Source organism: Bacillus rossius (assembly GCF_032445375.1).
Source record: "Bacillus rossius redtenbacheri isolate Brsri chromosome 4 unlocalized genomic scaffold, Brsri_v3 Brsri_v3_scf4_2, whole genome shotgun sequence".
Classification (NCBI taxonomy): domain Eukaryota; kingdom Metazoa; phylum Arthropoda; class Insecta; order Phasmatodea; family Bacillidae; genus Bacillus; species Bacillus rossius.
This window is the reverse complement of record NW_026962011.1, coordinates 28,176,011-28,200,281: the sequence shown is the minus strand read 5'-3', so window position 1 is coordinate 28,200,281 and position 24,271 is coordinate 28,176,011. Positions and strand designations below refer to the sequence as shown.

At 37.6% G+C, this 24,271-nt stretch overlaps 2 protein-coding genes across 25 annotated transcripts in view; one reads left to right on the top strand and one right to left on the bottom strand.

Moving 5' to 3' along the window:
• The window catches only part of LOC134542275 (voltage-dependent L-type calcium channel subunit beta-2), a 271,740-nt gene extending 265,087 nt beyond the window's left edge, over positions 1-6,653 (top strand). For 18 of the 24 annotated variants that reach the window (XM_063386396.1, XM_063386399.1, XM_063386405.1 and 15 more), the window contains one exon: positions 2,645-6,653. In XM_063386396.1, the coding sequence (XP_063242466.1) occupies positions 2,645-2,853 (209 nt within the window). In that variant the 3' untranslated portion in view covers positions 2,854-6,653. The remainder of the gene's footprint in view (positions 1-2,644) is intronic. The other 6 variants (XR_010076772.1, XR_010076769.1, XR_010076770.1 and 3 more) reach the window with 1 other exon arrangement.
• Positions 6,654-12,892: 6,239 nt separating this feature from the next.
• Positions 12,893-24,271, bottom strand: part of LOC134541810 (uncharacterized) — a 126,178-nt gene continuing 114,799 nt past the window's right edge. The window contains exons 5-9 of the mRNA XM_063385503.1: positions 24,053-24,131; positions 21,751-21,814; positions 20,634-20,882; positions 17,324-17,470; positions 12,893-16,145 (exon numbers count right to left, since the gene is read on the bottom strand). Coding sequence (XP_063241573.1) covers positions 17,342-17,470; positions 20,634-20,882; positions 21,751-21,814; positions 24,053-24,131 — 521 coding nt within the window. The 3' untranslated portion in view covers positions 12,893-16,145; positions 17,324-17,341. The remainder of the gene's footprint in view (positions 16,146-17,323; positions 17,471-20,633; positions 20,883-21,750; positions 21,815-24,052; positions 24,132-24,271) is intronic.

Genomic DNA, 24,271 nt, shown 5'->3' with positions numbered 1-24,271 from the left:
AATAAAAGAGCCAGTGACGCCCTCCACAGGCGTAGTGCGAGAGACGTCCACGATTAATCAGTTGATTCTGGCCACCAACTTTTCACACCCGGCGCAGTAACCACTGCTTCGTGACTGGTCGGCAGTAAGTATGAGCGTGCATGTGGCCTTGTCCCCACCCGGTTGCAGCTAGAACCCTCCTCCTCTAGTGGACTTGCTGAGTGGCTTGCCCTCCGCGCCACCGTGAGTGGCCAGTCTTCCTCCACTCGGAACATCCTGCCTGGAAGTCCTCCAGTTCTGTGTGGTGCGACCATTTCCTGGCACAAGAGTGCAGTATCTCTGTGCTTGCTTTCCGAGCTGGCCAATCTGTGCCTGGAGATATTGTTCTCGCAGTTTGGTCGGCCAGGAAGCCACACGCCATCGTGGTCGCACTTGGCACGTCTGTCCTACAGCCGCACGTCACGAGAGCTAGCCGGCTGAGAGCACCTTGCTTGAACAAACCGGACTGGTTGTTGAAGCAACTTGTTATCTTCAGCTTAAATGCCCTAAAATCCTGCCTGCATTAGTCGTGAAAAATTTTTGAGGTTGGTTCCTCTTTTGAAGGTAAACTATTGTTTTGCATAGTGTACAGCTGCCGGTGAATGTTGCTTTTTTGGTGGGTCTGCTTGGTTTGCACACCTGCAGGAATGTTGGACTTTGCCTCTGCCCACCCACCCCCACCCCCGCACTGCTAGACTACCCCCTCCCTCCAAGCAGCCAGTTGGTTCGAGGCTGCTCCAACTCACACCTGCAGACACATTGCTTTAGTGTAGCACTCCAAGCCCCAGTACTCTGGTTTGTTGATGTGAGCAGCGCTGTTGGAGTTGGCGCGGACTGTTAGACCTTAAAAATTGCTTCCACAGATGGCAGAAGCAGTGTGTGACGGGCGGCGACATCTCTCGGACGTCGCTCGCATTATTGGTTTGCGAATAATGCCGCGAGGGAAGGTAACCGCTGCAGGAACGCAAGCAAACAAGCAGAACGTTTCAGAAAAGCATCCGGCTTTTGTTGACAAATTATATCAAAAATGTTGCTGTACGCAATACTTTTTATGTGTTTTTGTACATATATTATTTTTTTATGATTTTTTTTATTTTAATTTTTTGTTTCAGACATTCACACAACACACATCCGTTCATACCCCAGTGATGCTTCTGTGTTGAGCTGGTTGTTACACGTTACATTTGTATTACTGAGCATGTACAGTTCATGAACTGGACTACATTCACTTATTGATGTGCAAAAAGTACACTTTTCATTCAATATGCTGAGTTCTTTCCTTTTATTTTTTTGTGTGCATAAAGCTTCCTCAACCTTTGCAAGTACGTACTGTGTGTTGGTATTATCCCTTAGAAAGTGAAATTTTTGAACTTCCTGCAGTACTAGCATTTTTTGTTGTAATAGTTGTACATTCAGTAGTAATACGTGTTGCTTTCCTGTTTTTCCTGTGTGTTCAATGTTTACTGTTGTTTCTTGACTTGACGTTGTTTTCTGTGTGTTTCTTTTTTTCCGTAATGATCAGCTATTGAAGTACAGTTATACTAATGTGGTTAAAAAATTATCATTAACTATTTAAAAAGCAAAATTAAAAATATTGAAATGGATATATTTTAATAAAATTGAGGAAACTATAAATAAAGACTTTGTAAATATAATTGAACAAGAAATTTTTATGGTCCTTAATTATTCAATGTCAGTAGTGGTAATACATCATATGTCAGTTGTATTTGACTATTCGATGATTGTAGTTTAAGGTTTGAGATATTTCTTTGAAAGAGTGATTCCTCAGGTGTAGCCCTGAAAGTGTTGGGTGTCAAAAACCAAGGTCGTGTTCCATCACCTTCAACTGCAAGTAGCTTGGAGCAGGTGCTGGCACCGTGTAGCGTGGTCTGTTTTTCTTATGTTCGACACTTGATAGAGCTGTCTCACACGCAGTTTTGATTTAATTTTCTCATTACTAAATTTAAGATCTATTGCTGTTATTTTCAAACGAGATAGCATCCTTGCCATTTGTTGTTTTGTCACTAACATTTTCAACTGATATTCATCAAGTGTGATGTAATGGGTATGAAAAAGTCGCCCAGTTGATAGTAACTACGAACAGTTGTGCAACTTAGTGAATATATGTTCAAGATATTGGTGACAAACAACAAATGCAAGGGAGATGTTGTGGTACAATTTTCAGAAAAATCCCCTTATTAACAGTGACGACCTGAAACGGGAATAATCAGCGCGGTGTGAGACCCAGTCTGAATGCTATGTAGCAGCTAAGCAGTAGCGGATCCAGAGGGGGGGGGGGGGGGGGGGCTAAGGGGCTCGAGCCCCTTCCAAAAGCATCTGGGTCCACTATTGTTTTAGTATTTGCCTTGATAAAGCCTAGCCTCAGCTGGGTCAAGCCCCTCCCAAACCAAAATCCTGGATCCGCCACTGGAGCTAAGTGATATGTTTAGGCATATATGCTTTTATAAAACCGTTAAGAAACCATTGTGGGGTGCGGAACGTTGAAATGACTTGTACTTGTGCTTGGTGCTCACCTGCGAGCGTACGGCCGAGGAGCGTGGAACACGACCTCTTAGCAAGTGCGTGGGCTGGCGAGAGTGAAGGGTGTGCGCGTGGCTTCTTGCAGCGCCGTCGATGTACCACTCGCAGCACGCCCGCGGCCGCTCGCGCCTGGAGCGGGACCGCGAGTACGAGCTCTGCGCCGGCGCGACCCAGCGGGACGCCCACGTGCACTACCGCGGCGGGGAAGAGCACTACCACCCGCCGCACCGGGGCCCCGCGCGGGACGTGTCTCCCCACAGGGCGTCGTCCCGCCGCGTGCTCAACGCCATCTAGCAGCGACGGGCGTCGCGAGACTCGTGAAGCAGCGCTCCCGCCAACCGAGGGTACACAGTGCGAAGAGTGCGTTTGTTCCTTGAAAAAAAAAAAAAACTCGTCAGAACTCGTAAGAGATGACATTTCCTAAAAAAAAAAAAAAAATTAATTATCGTAGTCACAATGAATTAACACATGACCATCTCTCCTTACCTTGCCGCGCCTTTTTTTTTTTTTTCCGAAAACCAATTTTCCATGAGTAGCACGTTTATGATTTAACAAGACGTGAGCCGGGAAAAAAATATGACGGCGGGCTAAAAAAAAAAGCAGATGTTGTTAAAAGTTCATAAAATATTATATAATATGTAGCTTGAATCAACTTTATTCTAAAGTTTTTATTTCAGTATACCTTGCAAAGCAAATCTGTTTCGAGCTGATGTTATTTTTATATGAGTAGATTGAGATTCTCTGTGAAGGGCATCTTAGTTTATAATAATCAAAAACGATGAAAATAATTTGAACACGAGTCCTAAGGCACTTAATCCTCTACCATCCAGCCATTCCGCAAGTAATGTTTCACCATTTGGAAACATAGAGTAGGGTAAATACATATTTGTAAATTGTATTCTATTTTTTGTATATAATGTTGCACTTGTACATTTAAATGTTGAATCCTCCAAAAGTTCTGTGAACATGTAAGATAATGCTAAACTTTGTTACATGGTATTACATTTTTATTTTATTTTGCATAGTAACTATAGTAGTGAATTACAAGGCACAGGGTTACCACTGAAAAATGATAATTCTGTCTCTGTTCAATGTGTGTGTGATGCCTCCAACAGGTAACCTATGCACGTATACAGAAGTGGTCTGATACTGCTTAAAAGCCACAAGTCTAACAACTGACTAGCCAACCTATCACAGAAGCTACATAGACTTTTTGCAACAAAAAAAAATTATTCTTTACTAATAAAGGAATGTAATTACATCATGTTTACAAACCACTGAATTTTTTAACAGCATTCAGTCACATCAACGAAAATAATTTATGATGTAAAATGTAATGTTAATCTTATTATGTTCCTTAAATACTGAAATTGTATAATTCTCTTCTTCAAAGCCTGCAATACTTAGAAATAGTCAAAAATTTTATCAATGCAGGGCTCTGAACAGTCAAATTAATTATATTTATTTAAATGAAATATTTATAATGTTAAATGCTCCTGCCATTTGTAAAATGAAACTTAAAAATACACAGTGGTGTACATACTGCATGCTGAAGATAAAAATGATTGTTGTATTGTAGGGCCAGCAATTAACACCATAACTCAGTGATGGGCACCATAGAATAAAAACTGGTGGGTATAGTTTATTATAAACAATATTTTTTGTATTACTTTCAGCTCTGAATATTTTATATGTAGAATATATTGAAAAGATCTTTGGTCATTAGACTAATTTTAAAAAATATTACTACTATTTCAGTCTACACCCTTATCATGATATACACGTTGCGTACTATGTCATTTTCCTTATGTAAACACTGAGCCAATAATTATAGTTTCAATTTTTTTTTTTTTTAATTTATTAATTGGAACAGTTTTCAGACCTATTCATTTGTGACTACTAACACAGTTGAAGCTCAGAGCGAATGAAAAGTTATTTGATTAAAATTGAATTATTCAATACTACAGAACAAATAATGATTGATTTTTTAATAGTAGAAATTAGTCGATGGTGCCCAACACTACCCTAACTGCACATTTGGACTAAACTGTTTTTATTCCTCAGTTGTTTTTGCCTGTTGTTACAAGTAGGTACTGACCAACAATACAGCACTACGGTATTTTATCCGCAGCTTGATCCTTTGTTTTCACTGTTAAAAGTTGGCAAAATGTTAAATAAGTTGAAAAGCCCAGGTTTATCGTCAATATTTTATGTGTAGGTTTGCGTCAGCTGCTTAGGGCTTTCTCGCTACAAGCATGTTGAACCAGCATGCTCGCCAAACTTAACAATAGAGGCTTTAATAACTGAATGGTTAATTGCAGTCTTCGAGTTTCGTAATTCTCTGCTCTCTCATTTCCTGTCAAATGCTGTGCGCCTGTGTTCCAGAGTGATATGCACATACTCATTATTCAGGGAATGTGAATATGCTTCAGGGTCAATAATACATGCTGTACATTTTTGCAGAGGATAGCAATTTTCAAAGCATTTTCAAACATTTTCAAACTTTTGTAACTAAAGTTCAAAATGACAGGTTGGCTGAAATATTCTGACACTTACAAAGTACCTTTCATAATGTGAACTTAAACAAATATTCACAAAGAAATGTCCAATAAAACAGTGTCTTTTTTAACAGTGTACAAATATATATGTTTATTATCTTGAAATTTTTTCTTACATACAAAAATGTGTTTCACATCTCATTTTTTTAACAAGGTTTGGTAGATGCTACAAAAATGTGTTGCACATTCTGTGCTTCTCTCCCAAAGATGGATTCCCGTCTCGAGTACACCAGCCTGTCGGATTGCACAGTAACATTTCGACTTTGACTTTAGCATGGACACCCTTTACTTGACAGCTTGGTGTTGCTGCCCAGTCAGATGAAACTGGGTTCTGGAGTTAACTTGGCAGTAAAACTGATACTCAAATTTAAACAATTTTATTCAATGCCCGGTTCATAAAAGGGTGCATGTACTCATGTTTGCGTGTTAGAAGTTATACTTCTTTGGCATGATTAAAAATTTTCAAAGCATATTGTTTCATCGAAATGAAGAAACAGCATAGCATTCGTCATATTAAAGAGAACCAACAAATTGTTTAATATGATTGACGCCCTGCACGCTGTAATACAATTTTCTTGGCTAACAAACTACAACGCTACAAGTAAAACTGATTGAAATAAAATTGCAGAAACAGTGTTTGCTGATGTCAGCATTGAAAAAAATTGGTAGTCGTAATTTTGTTAAGTTAAATGCTAAAGATATATATGAGCTTATGTTATGCAATTTGTTTGATGCATTATTATTATATATTTTTTTAATAAATCATATGCTACATTGTATATCTCCTGTTAAATTTTTGTTCTATGGATGCATGCACTTTTTATTTGTGCACTAAAATTTCATCCCAATATGCCGAAAGAAGAATAATTTCAAACCTTAGTTATTAACTATGGAATTAAGGTAGAAACAAAGTGAGTGGTCAATGCATGTAATTGAATTTACAGAATTTTATTCTTCAGTGTGTATTTTCTCCACTGACAAGATCAAACATAATCTCTTATTAACATCTTGCAGGCAAGTCATTTGAACTATATTAATGGATGATGGGTAATATTCTGGTAATGTTATTGGCATTTTACCTTATTGTTACTGTCAATGTATGTCTGTTTAGTCTTTGATGTGGTTACAGTATTTGAAATGAAATATCATTATTATGCACCATGCTAAATGAGTAACCTCTAATTTTTGACATTTACAAGCGTTATTGGTACACCATTTTTCTACTGAAACTGATGCTTATGTACATACAAATCTTCAAAGCTTGTGATTCATGGCAGTGGAAGAGAATGTATTTATATTTTTTCAAAGTTATAGTGTATTTGCATCTGAGCTTGTCACCCTGGTGACAGTGTTGAAGTGTATATCTTAAAACTGTTTCAGGTGGAAATACAACCAATTATAGAACCAAACGAGATTGCTACCTAGCAATCGACAAGAACTTTCATTAGTTTCTTGTGCGCGAATTTCCAATTGCAAACAATGAACCAACCTGTTATAAATATTTGTAAATAAAAGTAAATCTTTTTATTGATCACACACTGTGTTCAGGTAATTGATTTTTTTCTATCTATAGCCAGTAGCTGACAATCACTGATTGAAGCTTCACACTAGAGATAGTCTTTCTTGTTAAGGCCAGGTACTCTGATCCACCCCCCCAAACTAAATGTACAAACTTCATTTTATTGATGTGGTTTTCACTAATTTTTGGTTTATTCTTCCAATAATTTCTTTTTAGATTAAAAAGTTATTTTTTTGTATACAAAGTCGTGAAAGAGTTTACACGAATAACGCTTGAAGTATTTTAAGTATTGACACAATAATACAATCTAGTAACAGGAAGTTTAGCTGTATGGAGAAATGGGAAGACCTCTAATTAAGGATCAGTTTTACAACTGTAACGTGTGTACCTGCGTACACAGGCAAAGGTTAGTGCCCCTGACTTGTCAATGAATATCACAACTACCAGATGAAACCAGGGCCGGAACTAGGAGATTCGTTAGGGGGGGCAAAGCTTAATTTGCCGCCCCCTCCTTACCAACATTATAAAATACCCTTTTTCGTTAGAAGCGGTGGTTGAAATGATACCATTCACTTATACATAATTGAGAACTTTTATTTATCAAGTACACTAATTGGAAAACTAATACAATTACATTTTTTATTATAATCAAGTAGACTGTTATCAAACTATTGTTTATTGTTTGCACAACAGTGAAAATTAATGTCTTACCAATAAGTTTATTAAGTACTAAAATTACATAAGGAACATGTGATTCTGAATTAAGTATAATATTGTATTGATAACCATACAAAGAAATTCAGTTCGAAATTTAATTTTTCGAGCATGATTAGCTGCAAAAGTGTTAATAATATCATCAAAATTGATCAAAGCAGCTCGTTTGTGTTCAATAGATATAAATAATACTTATATTTGTTAATCTCTGCTGGTCCATTGTGCTTCTCAAATAGCTTTTAATAAGTTTAAGTTTACTAAAACTTCTTTCACCTGACGCAATTATAACTGGAAGGGTGAAAAACATTCTCAGAGCAGTAGTAATGTTAGGATGTGCCTCCTCCAATTTAATTTTTTAGATAAGGCTCAACATTGTTGATGCCGTAGCATCTTTTAATTCATAGTCTACTGTTAATGCATGGTGCTTAAAACTTTCAATTTCAAATACGAATTCTTCTTTGTTAAGATCGGCCCTGTGTTTCCTAATTCCTCTGCTTTGACTTTTAGATCTTCTACTTCCATTTTATGAATTTGAACACCACTAAAAAATTCAAACTTATTGTTAATGTTCTCCAAAGCCTTAAACCTGTTACTCAGTTCCATAATTAATCTGTCAATGACTTTCAACATTACTTGATGTAAGTTTTTTGGACATACGCCATTGCTAAGTACTTTTTCTGTAGAAGACAACTAAAAAATAAAATAAATAAATTAATAAGTAAAAATAACCAAAAGACAAAAAGCACAAATTAAGCAAAAAAATTGCTGCTGTCAACAGAATATAAACACCACAAAATATTCCGTAACAGGAATATGGTCAACAAACAAAGAAAAACAAAGAAAAATGTACTAAGAGAACGAAAAAAAAAAAAAACCACAAATCATGATGACACAAAAATATTGAACCCAAAAAAAAATTTAGCACAATGGTTGAAACGAGACAAAAACACGATAAAACGAAAAGACGAAACAAACACAATAGTTTATCCAAAACAGAAACAAGCGACGTTTCGGGAACTACTATCTGCTCCCGTCCTTAGGCAGAGACGCACATGGTACGAAAACACAGGAGCGACTGAGTAGGGGCTGGTAAAATGAGGGTATTTATCAGAGAAAGGGCTACATCTTGCTCAGCCAAGTGATCACCCGCGCAACGGGTCCTTGAGATACCAACTCACATCGCAGTGGTTTTACTCACTCCAGACCACGAATTATGGTAATACTTGTTTCTTAGAGTGAAGTAACGCATTTGAAGTACGAATATATTTACAAATTATGCATAATCAAGTTAAATAGAATTTCTTAATTTCTTGGCTAACTTATTGGTTGCGATATGTACACTTTCAAAACTTTTTTTAATGACTAGTTTCAACTTGTTTTAGTGAACCACTTTTCATATTTTGCCGCCCCCTGATATTTGCCGCCCGGGGCACATGCCCCCCATGCCCCCCCTTAGTTCCGGCCCTGGATGAAACTACTTGTTCAACAGCCAATAGGAAGACCTAAAATCAGGCAAAACCATTCATTGTTTCTATTGCTCACTAAATATTGGCAGGATCAATTTATTTTTTGTGTATGTTCATCACAGAATTTACTGACAAGCTGGTGACTTAAATCTTCCATTGTAAAATTTGGTACAAAACTATTGGTTGAATTTATTATATTATGTGGTTTTTTGTAAACTACAGAAAAATCTTAAAACCGTCTCCCATCACAGCTTACTAAAATATTTCCACTTTTATTCTCTTTTTGTGTTAATACAGCACACCACTCTTTCCTCGTAAAACTAACATTAAATATGTTTAAAATAACCTAATTTAACATGGCACAGTATAACTTGTAATATTAGGTATGTAAGAATGTAACAACTCTAAGTAGATGGACTTCATCTAATAGTCTAGAAATAATTCTGCAACCCAACAGCCAGTCACTACGCAGGTTACAGAGACTCGGGACGAGGTAGAACTGCGTGGTAGGCAGTTAGTTCTGAACAGGTGGTGAAACTTACTCAACGATTGTTGGTCACTGCTTCATCAAACTACACACATTCACATGTTCACTCTGATAAATAATAACAATCAATCAGTACAAATTATTGGATTAAAAGATTTATCAAAACAATCTCATTGCAGTTTTAACTCCTTTTAAGTAAAACAGTTTCATTCTATGAAAGTTTCTCTGTGTGTGGAAACCTAAATAAGTTGTAAAAGTGTCACAGCAACAATGAAGCTTGAGAGCTGCCGCTGGATACGTCTGGAACGCGAGACGGAGCAGTGTCACATCTAGGAAACACAAACTCACGGGAGACAACGCGAGTGTTAACAGTATGAGTGCCAAACCTCGTCTGATTTTTGCAACATCTGTACTTTCAAACAGTTCAATATGCATTTTATGCAAATATGTACCTGTGTTTTCCAAACATAATTAGTAAAAATTTTGCTTGTTCCAATGAATTTGAGAGTTCTTTCAACAAATATTTAGGAGTAGAGTATTTCATGACATTGTAGATGTGGTGTTACTCTTGATATTGTTATTTTGTTGAGGTGTTTATTTTTATTCACAGCAATGACTCAACAATTTTATTGACCATTTATTCCAAATTGTTTTTTATAGACCCACAGAAAGATTGTTGTTTATGTTCACTATTGTGCTTGATATCTCTCAGATCTAAATAATTCAAACAAAAATGAACCAAAAAAACAAAATAACGAACGCACAAATAATATTAAATATTATACATACAAATGTACAGTTCTATTCTTATTCGCCTTATAAATTGACTCAAGACTCAAATGTTACTCTTATATATACATGATAAATGTACTGAACAATAAAGCTAAAAATATTCAGTTTAGTGCAGTTATTTCCCTAGGATGTGTTTGTGAAGTTAGTTTCTAGCTGTTATATTTCTAATAATTATAAAAACAATCAGTGCTTCAGCAGTACCAGAATCCTGCTATGTGAATAATGTTGAGTATTTTTCATCGTAAAATTACAAAAAAAGACTGAAAACATGTTAACAAAATTGAGAAGCGGATAAATGTCTGGACAAATGTTGAAATAATTTGTCAACTCTAAAACTTACATTTTACATTTCATGAAAATGTAAAATGGTTTCATTTTAAAACAACACACTTTATGTGCATTGTTTATCTGGTGAATGAAAGTAATAAAATTGGAAAATAATAGGATAGGATGGGGGTAAATTGGAGGTAAAATTAAAAAAAAAAATGTTTAATACTTTTTATAATTTATTAAATAAATTTTAATAATGCCAAAATGTTGCTTATACATTTCTTAATAAAAAAAGTATTTATGTTCAAATACCTATTACATACAGAAATACAAAAAATTATAAGTTTGCAAATGTTTTTTATTATTATTGCGAACTTTAAATTTTTTTTATAAAACAAAAAATATTGTAAACCACACATATTTTGAAAAAAAATTAGGAAAATATGTCATCACAAGAAAAAGGATATCCTAAGCTATAATTATCTATATGTAATTATTATTTTTAATATTAAGGGGTAAATGGCGATTGGGGGTGTGGGGTGAAAATTGTACCTCCAAATACCCCTGTGGGGGAAATTGGAACTTTTTATTTTTTATGCTTTCAATTTATTTTTAGTTAAAGAGTTATTTCAAAATGTTATAAACAACTTGCTTTTAAAGCATTTCCTTTGCTCCTTTAGCTTAATTTAGACATTTATCAAGTACCATGATGTTACCCCTCCAGGATAGGAAGGGGGGAAGGGTTAAAATCTGAGGTAATTTGGATATATTTCTTGTTTGGAAAACTGCATGATGAATAACAATTTTATTTTCAATCACTTAAAAAAACACACACACAATACACTCGTGACTCGATAAATGCATAATCTTGAAGCATAGTGACCATATCTCCGTCGGAGGCAGCTTCAACCCGCTGAGGAGATAAATGGCAATACATCAAGTAATCTAACTTACTCAAAAGCAAACGTTTCGCCCCTTATAGTACAAGCACCTGTAAGAATTCCGGTTAAGAAAAGAACATTATTCATATGTTAATAAAACACAGTGTTTGGCAACTCTCCCGTAGTGTGTCATAGTTATTATCACCTTAGTTTTGCACAGATAAAAGGCCAGAACAAATTCATTTGACCCAAGAAGCGTGATGATAATCTTACCTTAGAAGATGACATTTTGTGTAGTCAATCGACTAATTCCAGTCAGTTCTAGCAACATCGATCTTAAATGTAAAGACATTATTGTATAACAAACGTCAACAGCATGGATTCTTTTTAGAGCTTATATAGGTAATTTAACAACATGGTCTACCGTTATATTTTTAAGTTATTCTTTTCTTATATGTACACATTTCCTAATTTGAAAGTAATACATTTAGTTTGTTCAGGTCCAAAAATATTGAATTTTTGTCAGATGTTTGTCAAATTTTATATGTTTATAATAAAAAACACTGTAAAAGTTTAAAAAAAAGTTTGCTTTTCTAATTCCAATTCTACTAGTTAGTAACTCATAGCAATATCAATTATTTACTTTATGTCTTTGATGAGGAGGCCTGCACAAAACAAAAATTGTCAGAATTGGCAATTTTTATTTTTAACAATTTTTGAAGCCTTAATTTTTTTTTTAAAATGAAAGTGTGTTTTCTGTTAAAGTTTCAGCAACAATTCAACCCACATTTTTGACATGAATCTCAATAGAGTATATAGCCATACCCCAAAATTACCCATGTGGGGTAAATGGGAGGTAACTTTTTTTTAAATTTTTTTTATTGGGGTAAAACTTTTTTAAATTTATAAAACCAACTCAGCATGATGCATTAATGAACTCCCCTGCTTGTAGCCATTTTTACAATGGAAAAAGTGTTGAGAGTATGAGCATGATTTGTAAAAACTAAATTTTCCCCCGATTTACCCCATCCGACACTACTGAGTACAGTACGATACCTTAGGAGCACAGCGATGTAGTCATTTGTGTTTTTGTAAATAACTTGAAAAGATCAGATAAATGTTATAATAGCATACTGTTACGTGGCAAATAATGGCAAATTTTAATGTTTGACACCAGAACTTTCTGTGCCCTGACTTGACAGCACAGAACCCGCCTGTACGAGTACAAACTTCCGAGTGCACTTGGGTGATGATGGCTTCCACTACCACACACCAACATTTCAACGGCATTATTACCACTAGATAGTTATTTCACTTGCCAGATCCATGTAGCATAAACATTTCCTACATCAAATATCAAAAATGGGTCTTTCTTTTACATACTGTTTGTAAGAAACCATTACATGCTTCCAAACAGTGAACTGTTGGAAATGCCAAGAATATGGTGAGTTGGGATCCTGCACCAGGTAGTTCTTCCATGTGACTAATACTGTAACGATTTCATGATGAAATGTCGCTGGCAGGCAGAAAGCAAATTCCTCGAAAAGTAAGCTTATGATATTCCTTCAATACAATTAAATTTAGGTTTCTGAATCACATAAGTCTGGTTGCCGGTGGCAAAATGGATGGAGATAAATAAATTACCATTGAAGTTTAAACATTTATTTCATATTGGTTTTCAGCTATACACGATACATGTTTCTGAACTAGGTAGGTACTAAGCAACACACATTCACAATACAAAAACATGCAAAAACATCTGCAGGGCCCACATTTTAGAAATTATGTGTTGTTCTAAACATACTAACTCTTCTAGCAGCCATTTATAAATATATACAAAGAATGGGACTTAAAAAAAAAAATTACCATTTAAAACAGACTTACAGAAAGATGGTACCAATATTTTAATTGTTACTGGCATTTTAAAAAACTTCATCTCTTCATAAGTCAAAATTATAACCGTTTATGTTAAACAAATGTGTACAAGATATACTATTGCTTATATAGGTATCAATAAAATACAAATTAACACCTTTGTCACAACTTGATGACACTGTTTTACTGCTTAAATCATTGGGCCCTTGTCAAACATACATAATTTACATTGGGTTACATGTGCAGTGATAATCTTTGGTATAGACTGTAAATACCACAAAACATTTACAAAAATATAATATTTAAAGAAAACACATACAAAATAACTAAATAAGTTTAGCTTCAGAAGTACAGAAGAGTGCGACCAGTAAAAAGACATAGCTACCAAGACGTGTGATGAGGGTCACAATTTGGGTTAGGTTTCAGAGAGTGCTGGAAAAAACCAGCTATCAGAATGCCTCTGTCAAGTCCTAAGGGAATTTTTTTCCCCACAAAGTCTGTAAGACAATACAACTTGATTCACTGCAGGATACTTCAGGTCACCCATGTCATGAAGTTGAATTCAGCACAAAAGAAAGCCATGTCATCATTTATAGAGCGCAAACGTAAGAAGATTCTGTAACTCCCACTTTTGTGTTAATTTAAATTTTTAAGTATTGATTAGATCTGTGTGAATATCAGGTTTTTTTATTTGAACCGAATACGATAAACAAATTATTCTCAAATACGAATATTGAACTCAATTAGAATTAGAATCCCACTAAAAAATTTCTTCGCATATAATAAATACATAATGAAAGAAAAAAAGTATTAAAGTGTAGTGTAGTGGATTCTGGGAAATTAGATGATAATAATACTAAAGTGAAAGGTTGGTTAGGATAAGTCAGCTACAATTACTATAGGTAAAATTTTGTTAAAATATTCAAATTTCGAAAGGAAAATATAAATAATTATTTTTAATGGCAATCAAAATAGGATCTGCAAAGAAAAAATTAATAAACATTACAAAGCGAATATGTTGCAGTACGCAGTATAAATTGAAGTATGTGTGAAGAAATTTCAAGAGGGTGGCTTTATAAAGATTGTACAGTGAGCAGTTTTTATCTATACCTAGTTAAATATGATGTAGGTCTAAAAACATTTTTTAAATTGGTTTGTGTGAATTTTTTACTATGTGAAAATAAATCATTATTTATATTCACATTTATGGATTATATTTTTTGGTTTGTTTTAACTCAAATGTAAGAACACAGTATGTAGCAGCTTAGAATGTTCTTCTCTTTTTCTGTCCAGTGAATGTGTGCTTGGGAAAAGAGGCGAAGTGTTCCACCCCCCCTCCTTTTTTCCTCTTAGTGAGACCTTTTTTTTTTTTTGCCACCAGTGACAATTGTGCTGGGAGAGTGAGTCGTCGTTCACTCTGTATTATTCACCAAAAAAAGTTGTTGTAGGTTGTTACACTTCAGGAGTCTTTGGTATGAGTGTGCAACCAGAATTTTTCCACAAGATCTATACAAGTTTTTTTTTCTTTTCACCCCCCTCCCCTTTACCAAAACGTTTCTTAACGAATCTAATCACAGAGCTGGCATGATGTGTTTATACCTTATGATCTGAAAGCAGCCAACTTTTAACTCTTGCGAAGTGTTCTGTTTTTACTGACACATATTTATCCTTATCAGTATGCTATCAGTTTCAATCTTTTTATATCAACCTGCCGGACACACACTGTAAAATTGTAAAATACTGAGCTCATTACGTGGATGTTAGTTGGTTCCGAATTACTGTGTTAAATCCAGCTTTACTATATTAGTCTTCTTAAAATTTACATGTTCAGATGTAGCAATAAAAACTCTACATAAATAACCCTAAAACATTACAAACATCCTGTGGATATTTTTTCTCCGCCCAAAGGGTAAATATTTTTCCAGACTTTCAAGATCACTCACAGCCATATTCGTAAACGACTCATATTCGTTTTTTCAAAGTGTTAGTATTAAAAATTGAATGGAATATGAAAAATAAACTATTCATTTTGATATTCAAGAATTCAAATATTCACACAGTCCCAATACTGATGAAAGTAAGAATTTTAGTTTTGGCTGTTCTAAGTATGAAAACCAAATAAAAAATAATTTTCCAAAACTTTGTCTGTGCCCACGATGGAGGACACGTGGCACAATCTCATGACTAGCGCTATACTGCTATACACTAAGCAGGCAGCATCTCCTTGAGTTGTCTGACTTGCCACGAGAGCGTCACTTACACCAGCTCGAGGTAGCATGGACTAATAAAGGTATGCAGTAGTGTGGGGAAAAGGAATCCTTGCGGTTTGCTGTGAAATGCAACGTATGCAAAAATCACAAAAACACTAACAGCACTCATAATAAATGGACACAAAATATGCCAAACAATAAAAAAATCTGCATGTAATACAACAAAATGTTAAGTAGAAAAACAAATACAACATTTTGGACACAATATTTTTTTAAGGAAATCAAGTTTTACTCACATTTTCTCATGAAAGATGTCCAAAATGTGTCAACCTTGTTGGTCAAAATACTTCTGCGTTACATGATACATTCACGAGGGCTTTAAGATCTATAGGCCCATCATGCAGCACGTAGAGGTACCGGCATAAGTTAGGTACTACACAACCGTGAACAGATCAAGTTCTTTTCGTGCTTTATCATTAGGAAAAAGTTCTAGTGCAGAATATACGCTATTACTCTTGACAGGTCATGAGGTTCGTACTTTCAGAATTGAACTCAACAGAGATTTTCTCATTTGTCATAAAATCGTGGTTCTTGGTAATGATGCAGCTATTTGACGCATTGCAGTGTCACGGAACAAAGGTTTGAGAAGAGAACATCGAAGAGGAAGGAGAAACGTTTGTGTCGTCGCACACCTCCTGCTGTTCTGTGGTTGGCTGTCGCACTGTGAGGTTTCCGTCGCTGCGGTAAACTTGCAACTGAGTCCACGTCACACTCAACACTCACTTCTCACAGCCCATTCAACTAGATCATACACCTGCAAAGAACATGTTTACAATTAGTAGTGGATTTCAGTGATTGGTTTCTGCTCAAAAAAGGTTGACATGAAACCCTTCTTGCCTGTGTGAAAAACCAAATAAGATGGGGGCAGGGTAGTTACTAGGAACAAGATTATGCAGTGAATTGTGTTAAAACCGAAATAGCACTGAAAAGCATGTCAACAAATCATATAAGATATTCAAGTTAATTCACCACAAAGCACTGAACTGCAATTGAAATCATGAAACTAATCAGCATTTTCAATCAAAACTTCACTTTCCAAATATGTAGTAAGACATGCTTATTTTATAGTGCATCATTCATCAGTAGGCCTATCACTAAAATTACACTGTTTTGGAGATATAAGTATTATAACTTTAGTGTCCTTTTTGTTTATTAATTTGCTATAATTTTGCAGTGTGTGAACTTGTGATTAATAGTTTTCTCATCTTATCATGAACAGGCTTTGTTCTACACAGCAAAATGACAAAGAACATATCCCCATAAACACAAGTTTTACTTTTTTTTGGAGAGTAAATGTAAACAATAGTGTGGCATATCTCAACCCACTAGCTACAATTATGTATTTGACTTTAATAACCACAATAGCACTATCTTTAGATAGACCTTTTCAAATATAAGTTACCTAATTAAAACTTTTTTTTTAAATCAAAATGAATATGACAAATATTAGTTGTAATAACTTCAATATTTTACTTTAAATTAAACAGTATTACAGACTAAGCATTAAACAATATTACATTAGTCAATGAGATACTACAATCATTAAGGAGTTATAGTACCTACTTCGTGCAAAATGGCTGTAAGGGGTTTGAAATAAATGTTGTTATTGGAAACTAAACAAAATGTTTGCAAAACTGTTTTCGAACAAAAAATCCTTCAAATTAGTCTGGATGCTTCTTTTCGATATTTTTGGCGAACAGAGAAAATTTTAAAGTCCTTCCAATAAGAATAACTTATGCAACTAAAAACCGCCCAAATAAATATCTATGAAATAATATAATTTATATGATTAACTTTGTCAGACACTTTCAAACAAACAAAGCAAAGTGCCTTGCACACAGAGGTGTCAGGGCACTAGACCCATGTGTTAGCATCAACCTTAGCATCTCCAGGTAAGCAGCACCCTAGCCAGGAGGTGGTAGCGACACTCACATATACGCGGCACGTAGCTCAGATGTAGAAGTAGTTGTCATAGTCCGTGCAGGCGGAGGAGGTAGGCCTTGGACTGGGCGGAGGACTCGTGTCGTCAGGCTGGCGCGGGCAGCTCGGGATGGAGGGCAGCTCTGGCGTCCACGGTCCCTGCAACCATAGCTCGCTACAGTCCACACACACACTACTTCCGTGGAAGCTAGGGCCTCTGGTGTCCAGGGCTCCTGCGACCATCGCTCGCTACTGTCCAAACACACTACTTCCGTGGAAGCTAGGGCCTTTGGTGTCCAGGGCTCCTGCGACCATCATTCTCTACTGTTCACACACACTACTTCCGTGGAAGCTAGGGCCTCTGGTGTCTAGGGCCCCTGCAACCATCGTTCTCTACTGTTCACACACACTACTTCCGTGGAAGCTAGGGCCTTTGGTGTCCAGGGCTCCTGCGACCATCATTCTCTACTGTCACACACACTACTTCCGTGGAAGCTAGGGCCTCTGGTGTCTAGGGCCCCTGCAACCATCGTTCTCTACTTTCCACACATACTACTTCCGTAGAAACTATGGCCTCTGGTGTCCAGGGCTCCTGCAACCATCACTCCCTACTGTCCAAACACACTGCTTCTGTGGAAGCTAGGGCCTCTGGTGTCCAGAGCCCCTGCAACCATCGTTCTCTACTGTTCACACACACTACTTCCGTGGAAGCTAGGGCCTCTGGTGTCCAGGGCCCCTGCAACCATCGTTCTCTACTGTTCACACACACTACTTCCGTGGAAGCTAGGGCCTCTGGTGTCCAGGGCTCCTGCGACCATCGCTCGCTACTGTCCACACACACTACTTCCGTGGAAGCTAGGGCCTCTGGTGTCTAGGGCCCCTGCAACCATCGTTCTCTATTTTCCACACATACTACTTCCGTAGAAACTATGGCCTCTGGTGTCCAGGGCTCCTGCAACCATCACTCCCTACTGTCCAAACACACTGCTTCTGTGGAAGCTAGGGCCTCTGGTGTCCAGAGCCCCTGCAACCATCGTTCTCTACTGTTCACACACACTACTTCCGTGGAAGCTAGGGCCTCTGGTGTCCAGGGCCCCTGCAACCATCGTTCTCTACTGTTCACACACACTACTTCCGTGGAAGCTAGGGCCTCTGGTGTCCAGGGCTCCTGCGACCATCGCTCGCTACTGTCCACACACACTACTTCTGTGGAAGCTAGGGCCTCTGGTATCCAGGGCTCCTGCGACCATCGTTCTCTACTGTTCACACACACTACTTCCGTGGAAGCTAGGGCCTCTGGTGTCCAGGGCCCCTGCAACCATCGTTCTCTACTGTTCACACACACTACTTCCGTGGAAGCTAGGGCCTCTGGTGTCCAGGGCCCCTGCAACCATCGTTCTCTACTGTTCACACACACTACTTCCGTGGAAGCTAGGGCCTCTGGTGTCCAGGGCCCCTGAAACCATCGTTCTCTACTGTTCACACACACTACTTCCGTGGAAGCTAGGGCCTCTGGTGTCCAGGGCCCCTGCAACCATCGTTCTCTACTGTTCACACACACTACTTCCGTGGAAGCTAGGGCCTCTGGTGTCCAGGGCCCCTGCAACCATCGTTCTCTACTGTTCACACACACTACTTCCGTGGAAGCTAGGGCCTCTGGTGTCCAGGGCCCCTGCAACCATCGTTCTCTACTGTTCACACACACTACTTCCGTGGAAGCTAGGGCCTCTGGTGTCCAGGGCCCCTGCAACCATCGTTCTCTACTTTCCACACATACTACTTCCGTAGAAACTATGGCCTCTGGTGTCCAGGGCTCCTGCAACCATCACTCCCTACTTTCCACACACACACTACTTCCGTGGAAGCTAGGGCCTCTGGAGTCTAATGGTCCAATCACTCACTCACCTCCCACCAATGCAGCATCACATCGTCTTTAGTAAGTGGATTATGCAGTAAGCCTGTGGGTATACCCCCACCCATTTATACTGTGTGTGATAAATTCTCATGTCAAACATTGTCTCTAGGTAGATGTCAAGTTCCATGCATTTAATTTCCATAATGAAGCTGAAAACCATCTTCTAAGTTACAGAAAATGTTTTTTATTATTATTATTGTGATTTAACTAACCTAAACCCAGTAACTATATCCTTAACAAAGCATCGTGCTGGTGTGTTATGGAAAACACCATTGCGTGTTACACTGAATATTACAAGAAACCTCAATAACGGAATGAATATGCAGACACACAGAAAACCAGCCAAATCGGTCAATGTCCTAAGTTAAAAACATAGGCAGCACTATAAAGAGTGTGAAAAGTATTAGTGCATGTTCATCTTTTTGGTTCGTTATTGAGGTTTCTTAAGACTTACAGTGAAACAAAAAATGGTGTAGGGCCATAGTTGGAAAAAAAAAGTTTTTTTTTTTGACAAGATTTTGTTACTAAATTATATTTTGGTTCTCGCCAGATTCAAATGAAAGCCATACAATATCCTGCTTTCTGCCACTCATATATAACCATAAGTGTTACAACATTAAAAAATGTCCAGTAAATCTGCACATCTGACTGGGACTGAACCACAGAAAGGATAATTCCCCAAAGTAAAATATTCTCCATAGAATAGGCGTTTCCCACAGAATGGGGATATACAGTACATTCCGAGATTTCCCACAGAATAGATTATAACTATTTAATATTATTAATAATAGAGGAGTATTTTACTGGGTAAGATATAGAATTTATTAAAATAATTTAAATGATAATAGCTTGATCTGGATATAATTTTCATGTTCCCGTAAATCACAATAAAAATTAATGACCAAACATCTGTCATTTTTAGAGCGAAATTAAAAATTACATTAAAAAAAATCCAGATATTTTATTTAAAATACATTAATTAAAAAATTTGGTTTTTTTATTAAATCACTTGGATTAAAACATGTTTAAAACCATTATTATTTTTAATCAGCCAACCACGTGTAGGAAAAAAAAACTTCTAAATCAATCTTCTCCCTTGCAAGACCAGTCAAAGGACAATAAGGAGCAGTAGAGCCACCAGGAGGTTACCTTCAAAGGACAGTAAGGAGCAGTAGAGCCACCAGGAGGTTACCTTCAAAGGACAGTAAGGAGCAGTAGAGCCACCAGGATGTTACCTTCAAAGGACAGTAAGGAGCAGTAGAGCCACCAGGAGGTTACCTTCAAAGGACAGTAAGGATCAGTATAGCCAGCAGGAGGTTACCTTCAAAGGACAGTAAGGATCAGTAGAGCCACCAGGATGTTACCTTCAAAGGACAGTAAGGAGCAGTAGAGCCACCAGGAGGTTACCTTCCTGCGCGGCCTGAAGCCGGCGTTGCGCTTGACGAGGAACTGGAAGAGCTGCGGTGCCGGCCAGCACTGCTGCACCTGCAGCGGGCAGTCGTCGGGGTGCAGCTTGCGCTGGTACTCCTGCGACGGGCACACCTCGTACAGTGAGAACTGCTCCACGCGCTCCTGGCTGTTGTAGCAGCGCAGCAGGATGTGTATCAGCTCGTCCACCGTGGTGCGGTCCGAGATCAGCAGGCTCTTGTACTGCGACTGGGGGAACACACGACACTCCTGGTCGTCACGTCGACGATACCACCAGGCTGCTGACTGCCCTCCACTACAAGCACTTGGGACCAGCCCTTGACGGGGTCTAGTGTCATAAGGCGAGGTTCCTGTTGTTGCATGCCAACACTCACCTCCTTCTGTGCCACCGCCATGTGCCTACGAGTTCCCTATTTGTAATGTTTGCCACTAGTGCTATCTTAAAAACATAATTATTTAGAAATTTTATTTAATTATCATCCTAAGATTTACCAGTAAATTAATAATGTCTATAAAAATTCTTGAACAACCCAATTCGAAAACATTTGTGAGAAAAGAGTATGGAAACATTTAATATTTCTTTAAAATATATTTGTGATGGTAATTTCCGTTTTAGTTAAAATATTTTAACAGGTGAACACTTCATTGCAGTGCCTTTTTCTTAAGCTGGAGTCGCAATGCCACTATGGACATGATTATACATTGTACATTGTTCCAGCACGACATCAATAACGTAGGGTCACAATACCACGAAAACATAACAAAATGAGCTCTAAAATGGCTGTCAACATATCTTCCCATGCAAAATGTGTCCATAAAATGCAGTGTAGACCCTAGAGGAATATTTTATTACCTGCTGATATAACATTTAATTGTTTGCACAAAGTGAAATTTTTTTTTAGATACAAGGAAGCTATGTGGCACTGTGACTCCGGCTTTACACGTATATCTGCATATCACGTACATCACGCATTGAAGTTTTTCAAAAATTAAAATTACCATAAGGTCTACCAAGTAATTACTTAAATTTAAATTACTCTAAAGACAAACAATTAATTACCCTGTCTGAATAATGAGGTATAGACTCTATACTCACGGCAGGCATCAGGATGCTGTCGTATATCTTGACCAAGCCACCTCTCCTCGTTTGAAGAGCGAACCTGCGTGGTGAAATTACACAACTGTAAGTAATTTTAACCTTTGTGGTCACTAAGAGAATATTTCACAGTAAATATTTACACAATTATTTTATCAAAATTACGTACAACAGTCTCAAAAGATTCCAGTTCAATAGTTAATACTAGTTTAGATTATTTTCAAACAAAAAAAATATATATATAAAAATTTATGCAATGTTTATGCTATTATAACACCAGATATTAAGAAATAAAAATCTCAGATTTAGGACAAAAAATAGAAACTTTTATAATTTGATGTGTTCTCATTCACAGTTCCAGACAAATCAAAAGTAATAAAGCAAAAACAAACATTTTCACATTGTAAATTGGGCCACTCTGAGAAAAATTATTTTCAAAAAATTTGGTTTTGGAAGTGAAACTTTTTTGGGCTCAATTGAGAGTAAAATTCAAAGGCCAAATTTTAATGCAACATTTTCGTGAAACATTGTTGTGGAACGTTTCTGACGCGAAAAGACAGAAAATAGGTAGTTGGCCAACAATATATATTTTATCCTATCCTAACTTGTGTATCTAAGTGTATTTAAAATGGGTCTATGTAAGGAAGACTCTTAAGTGTGTTTCAGCCCAAAGCCTATATGCCTAATCATGCAGGGTTTTAGCCATGCAGGAAGGGTGGCATGCATCATGTGCTAGGAGGGGATTGACCAGCCATGGCTGTGATTGGTGTTATGACTAATTTCCCTCACTTCTTAATTCAAGACTAAAACTAGGTAAGTTTGGCCCAAAGGAAAACCCTGGGCTCTATCACGCGATATAAAGAGAGCACTATATGCTATATATGTTGCTGGGCTTATTTTCATTTTCCTCTTTGTGCAATAATTCGTCCCCCATTCAAAAAAAAATAGGACCAAGAAAGATAGATGAATGAAAGAATAAGACAGAGTGTATGCACATGACCATGTTTCAGAAAATATATTTTGGTATCCCATACAGTCAGCTGTGAATGCCTTGAAATTTATATTTACTACTGGCGATCTCACATTCCTCCTTGTTCAACCAGTAGCGCGAAGAACGCTGTTGAGACGGTCCCTGCATTTCCCACATAGATAGCGCTATCTGTTACGAATTTCATACAGGAATTTGGCATGTTTCAAATGGCAGAACTGTTTGAAGAAACAGTAACACACACAGTTTATCTTTATGGTGTATTTCAAAGTGAGTAACATTTAGTGTTAATTAACCATTATTGATATTCAATAATTATTAATATCATAAGCAGTTAAATCATGTTTAATTTTTATTTAAACCAAATTTCAAAAAAATACAATAAAGGTTAGGATTCTTAATTAGGTACTTGAAAAAGAAATTAAAGCCAAAAACTCCGTGCTGTGCTATCTTGTTTGTAGAAACAGTTTTTTTTTTATTAAAGTGACTGTTTTAACGACGGAGATTCCGATTCTAGCTTGCCAACCATCATCTGACGACACCAAGCACCATTGCCGCAATGATCTGGGCGGGACAATATGGGTGATGGCAAGGTGAAAAAGTGACTTGAACTACATCACAGCATGCCGCCACCTGACAATTCGTAACTCCATAGCTGCAGCCATAAATTACATATGTACATGGACGGGCGGAGCTTCGCCATAGACTACGAGTGGACATAAAAGCGCACAGCTGAGAACAAGACAATTTGTAGTCCCAACAATTAACGAACGGCATATTGGCTAATGTAACTGTCAAAAACAAGTGTCATGGCGACGGGCCGTTGGAGAATTGTTCAGGAAGTAATAACATCTAGTGCCTCTTTGTACGCCCTAGTTTCAAGGCAGTATCAGCAAATGTTTTCACAAAAAAATGCAGTGCTGAGACCCAGAGGACGGGAAGCCTAAGATGCACATAAAGTTCTGCCATTCCCGATTACACCCGAACAATTCACCTTCGGCCAACCTCGGGTTTATTTATATATATTTATATTTCTCTGTTTATTTTGATGTAGCTATACTAACCTAACTAACCGTCCATAGTGTTTTAATGTAGCTAACCTAACCGACCATATTTGAATTCATTTTTCCTGCGCAAAAATAAATCAAATCCCGAAGTTGGCCGAAGGTGAATTGTTCGGGTGTAATCAGGAATGGCAGAACTTTATGTGCATCTTAGGTCTCCCCCCAGTGGACCAAGGCCCAGCCATGCCGAGGTGACTCGGGGGCGTTGCTAGGGTGGCCTCGGCGGACCCGTGTGTGTGCAGGCTCTCACCTGGAGTCCCCGCGAGGGTGGCAGCACTGCAGAGCGGCGGGTCGCGAGTCCTCGTCCAGCACCAGCACCGTGCGCACGCCTGCCAACACACACACACACGCCTCTCAGCTCGAGCACGGCAGGGTCGGCATGGCTGCTGGTGGGGCGCTACTAGTCCGGCACAGGACGAGCAGACTAGTTGTGGTTCACTACTAAAGGGTGAATTATAAGGCGATTATT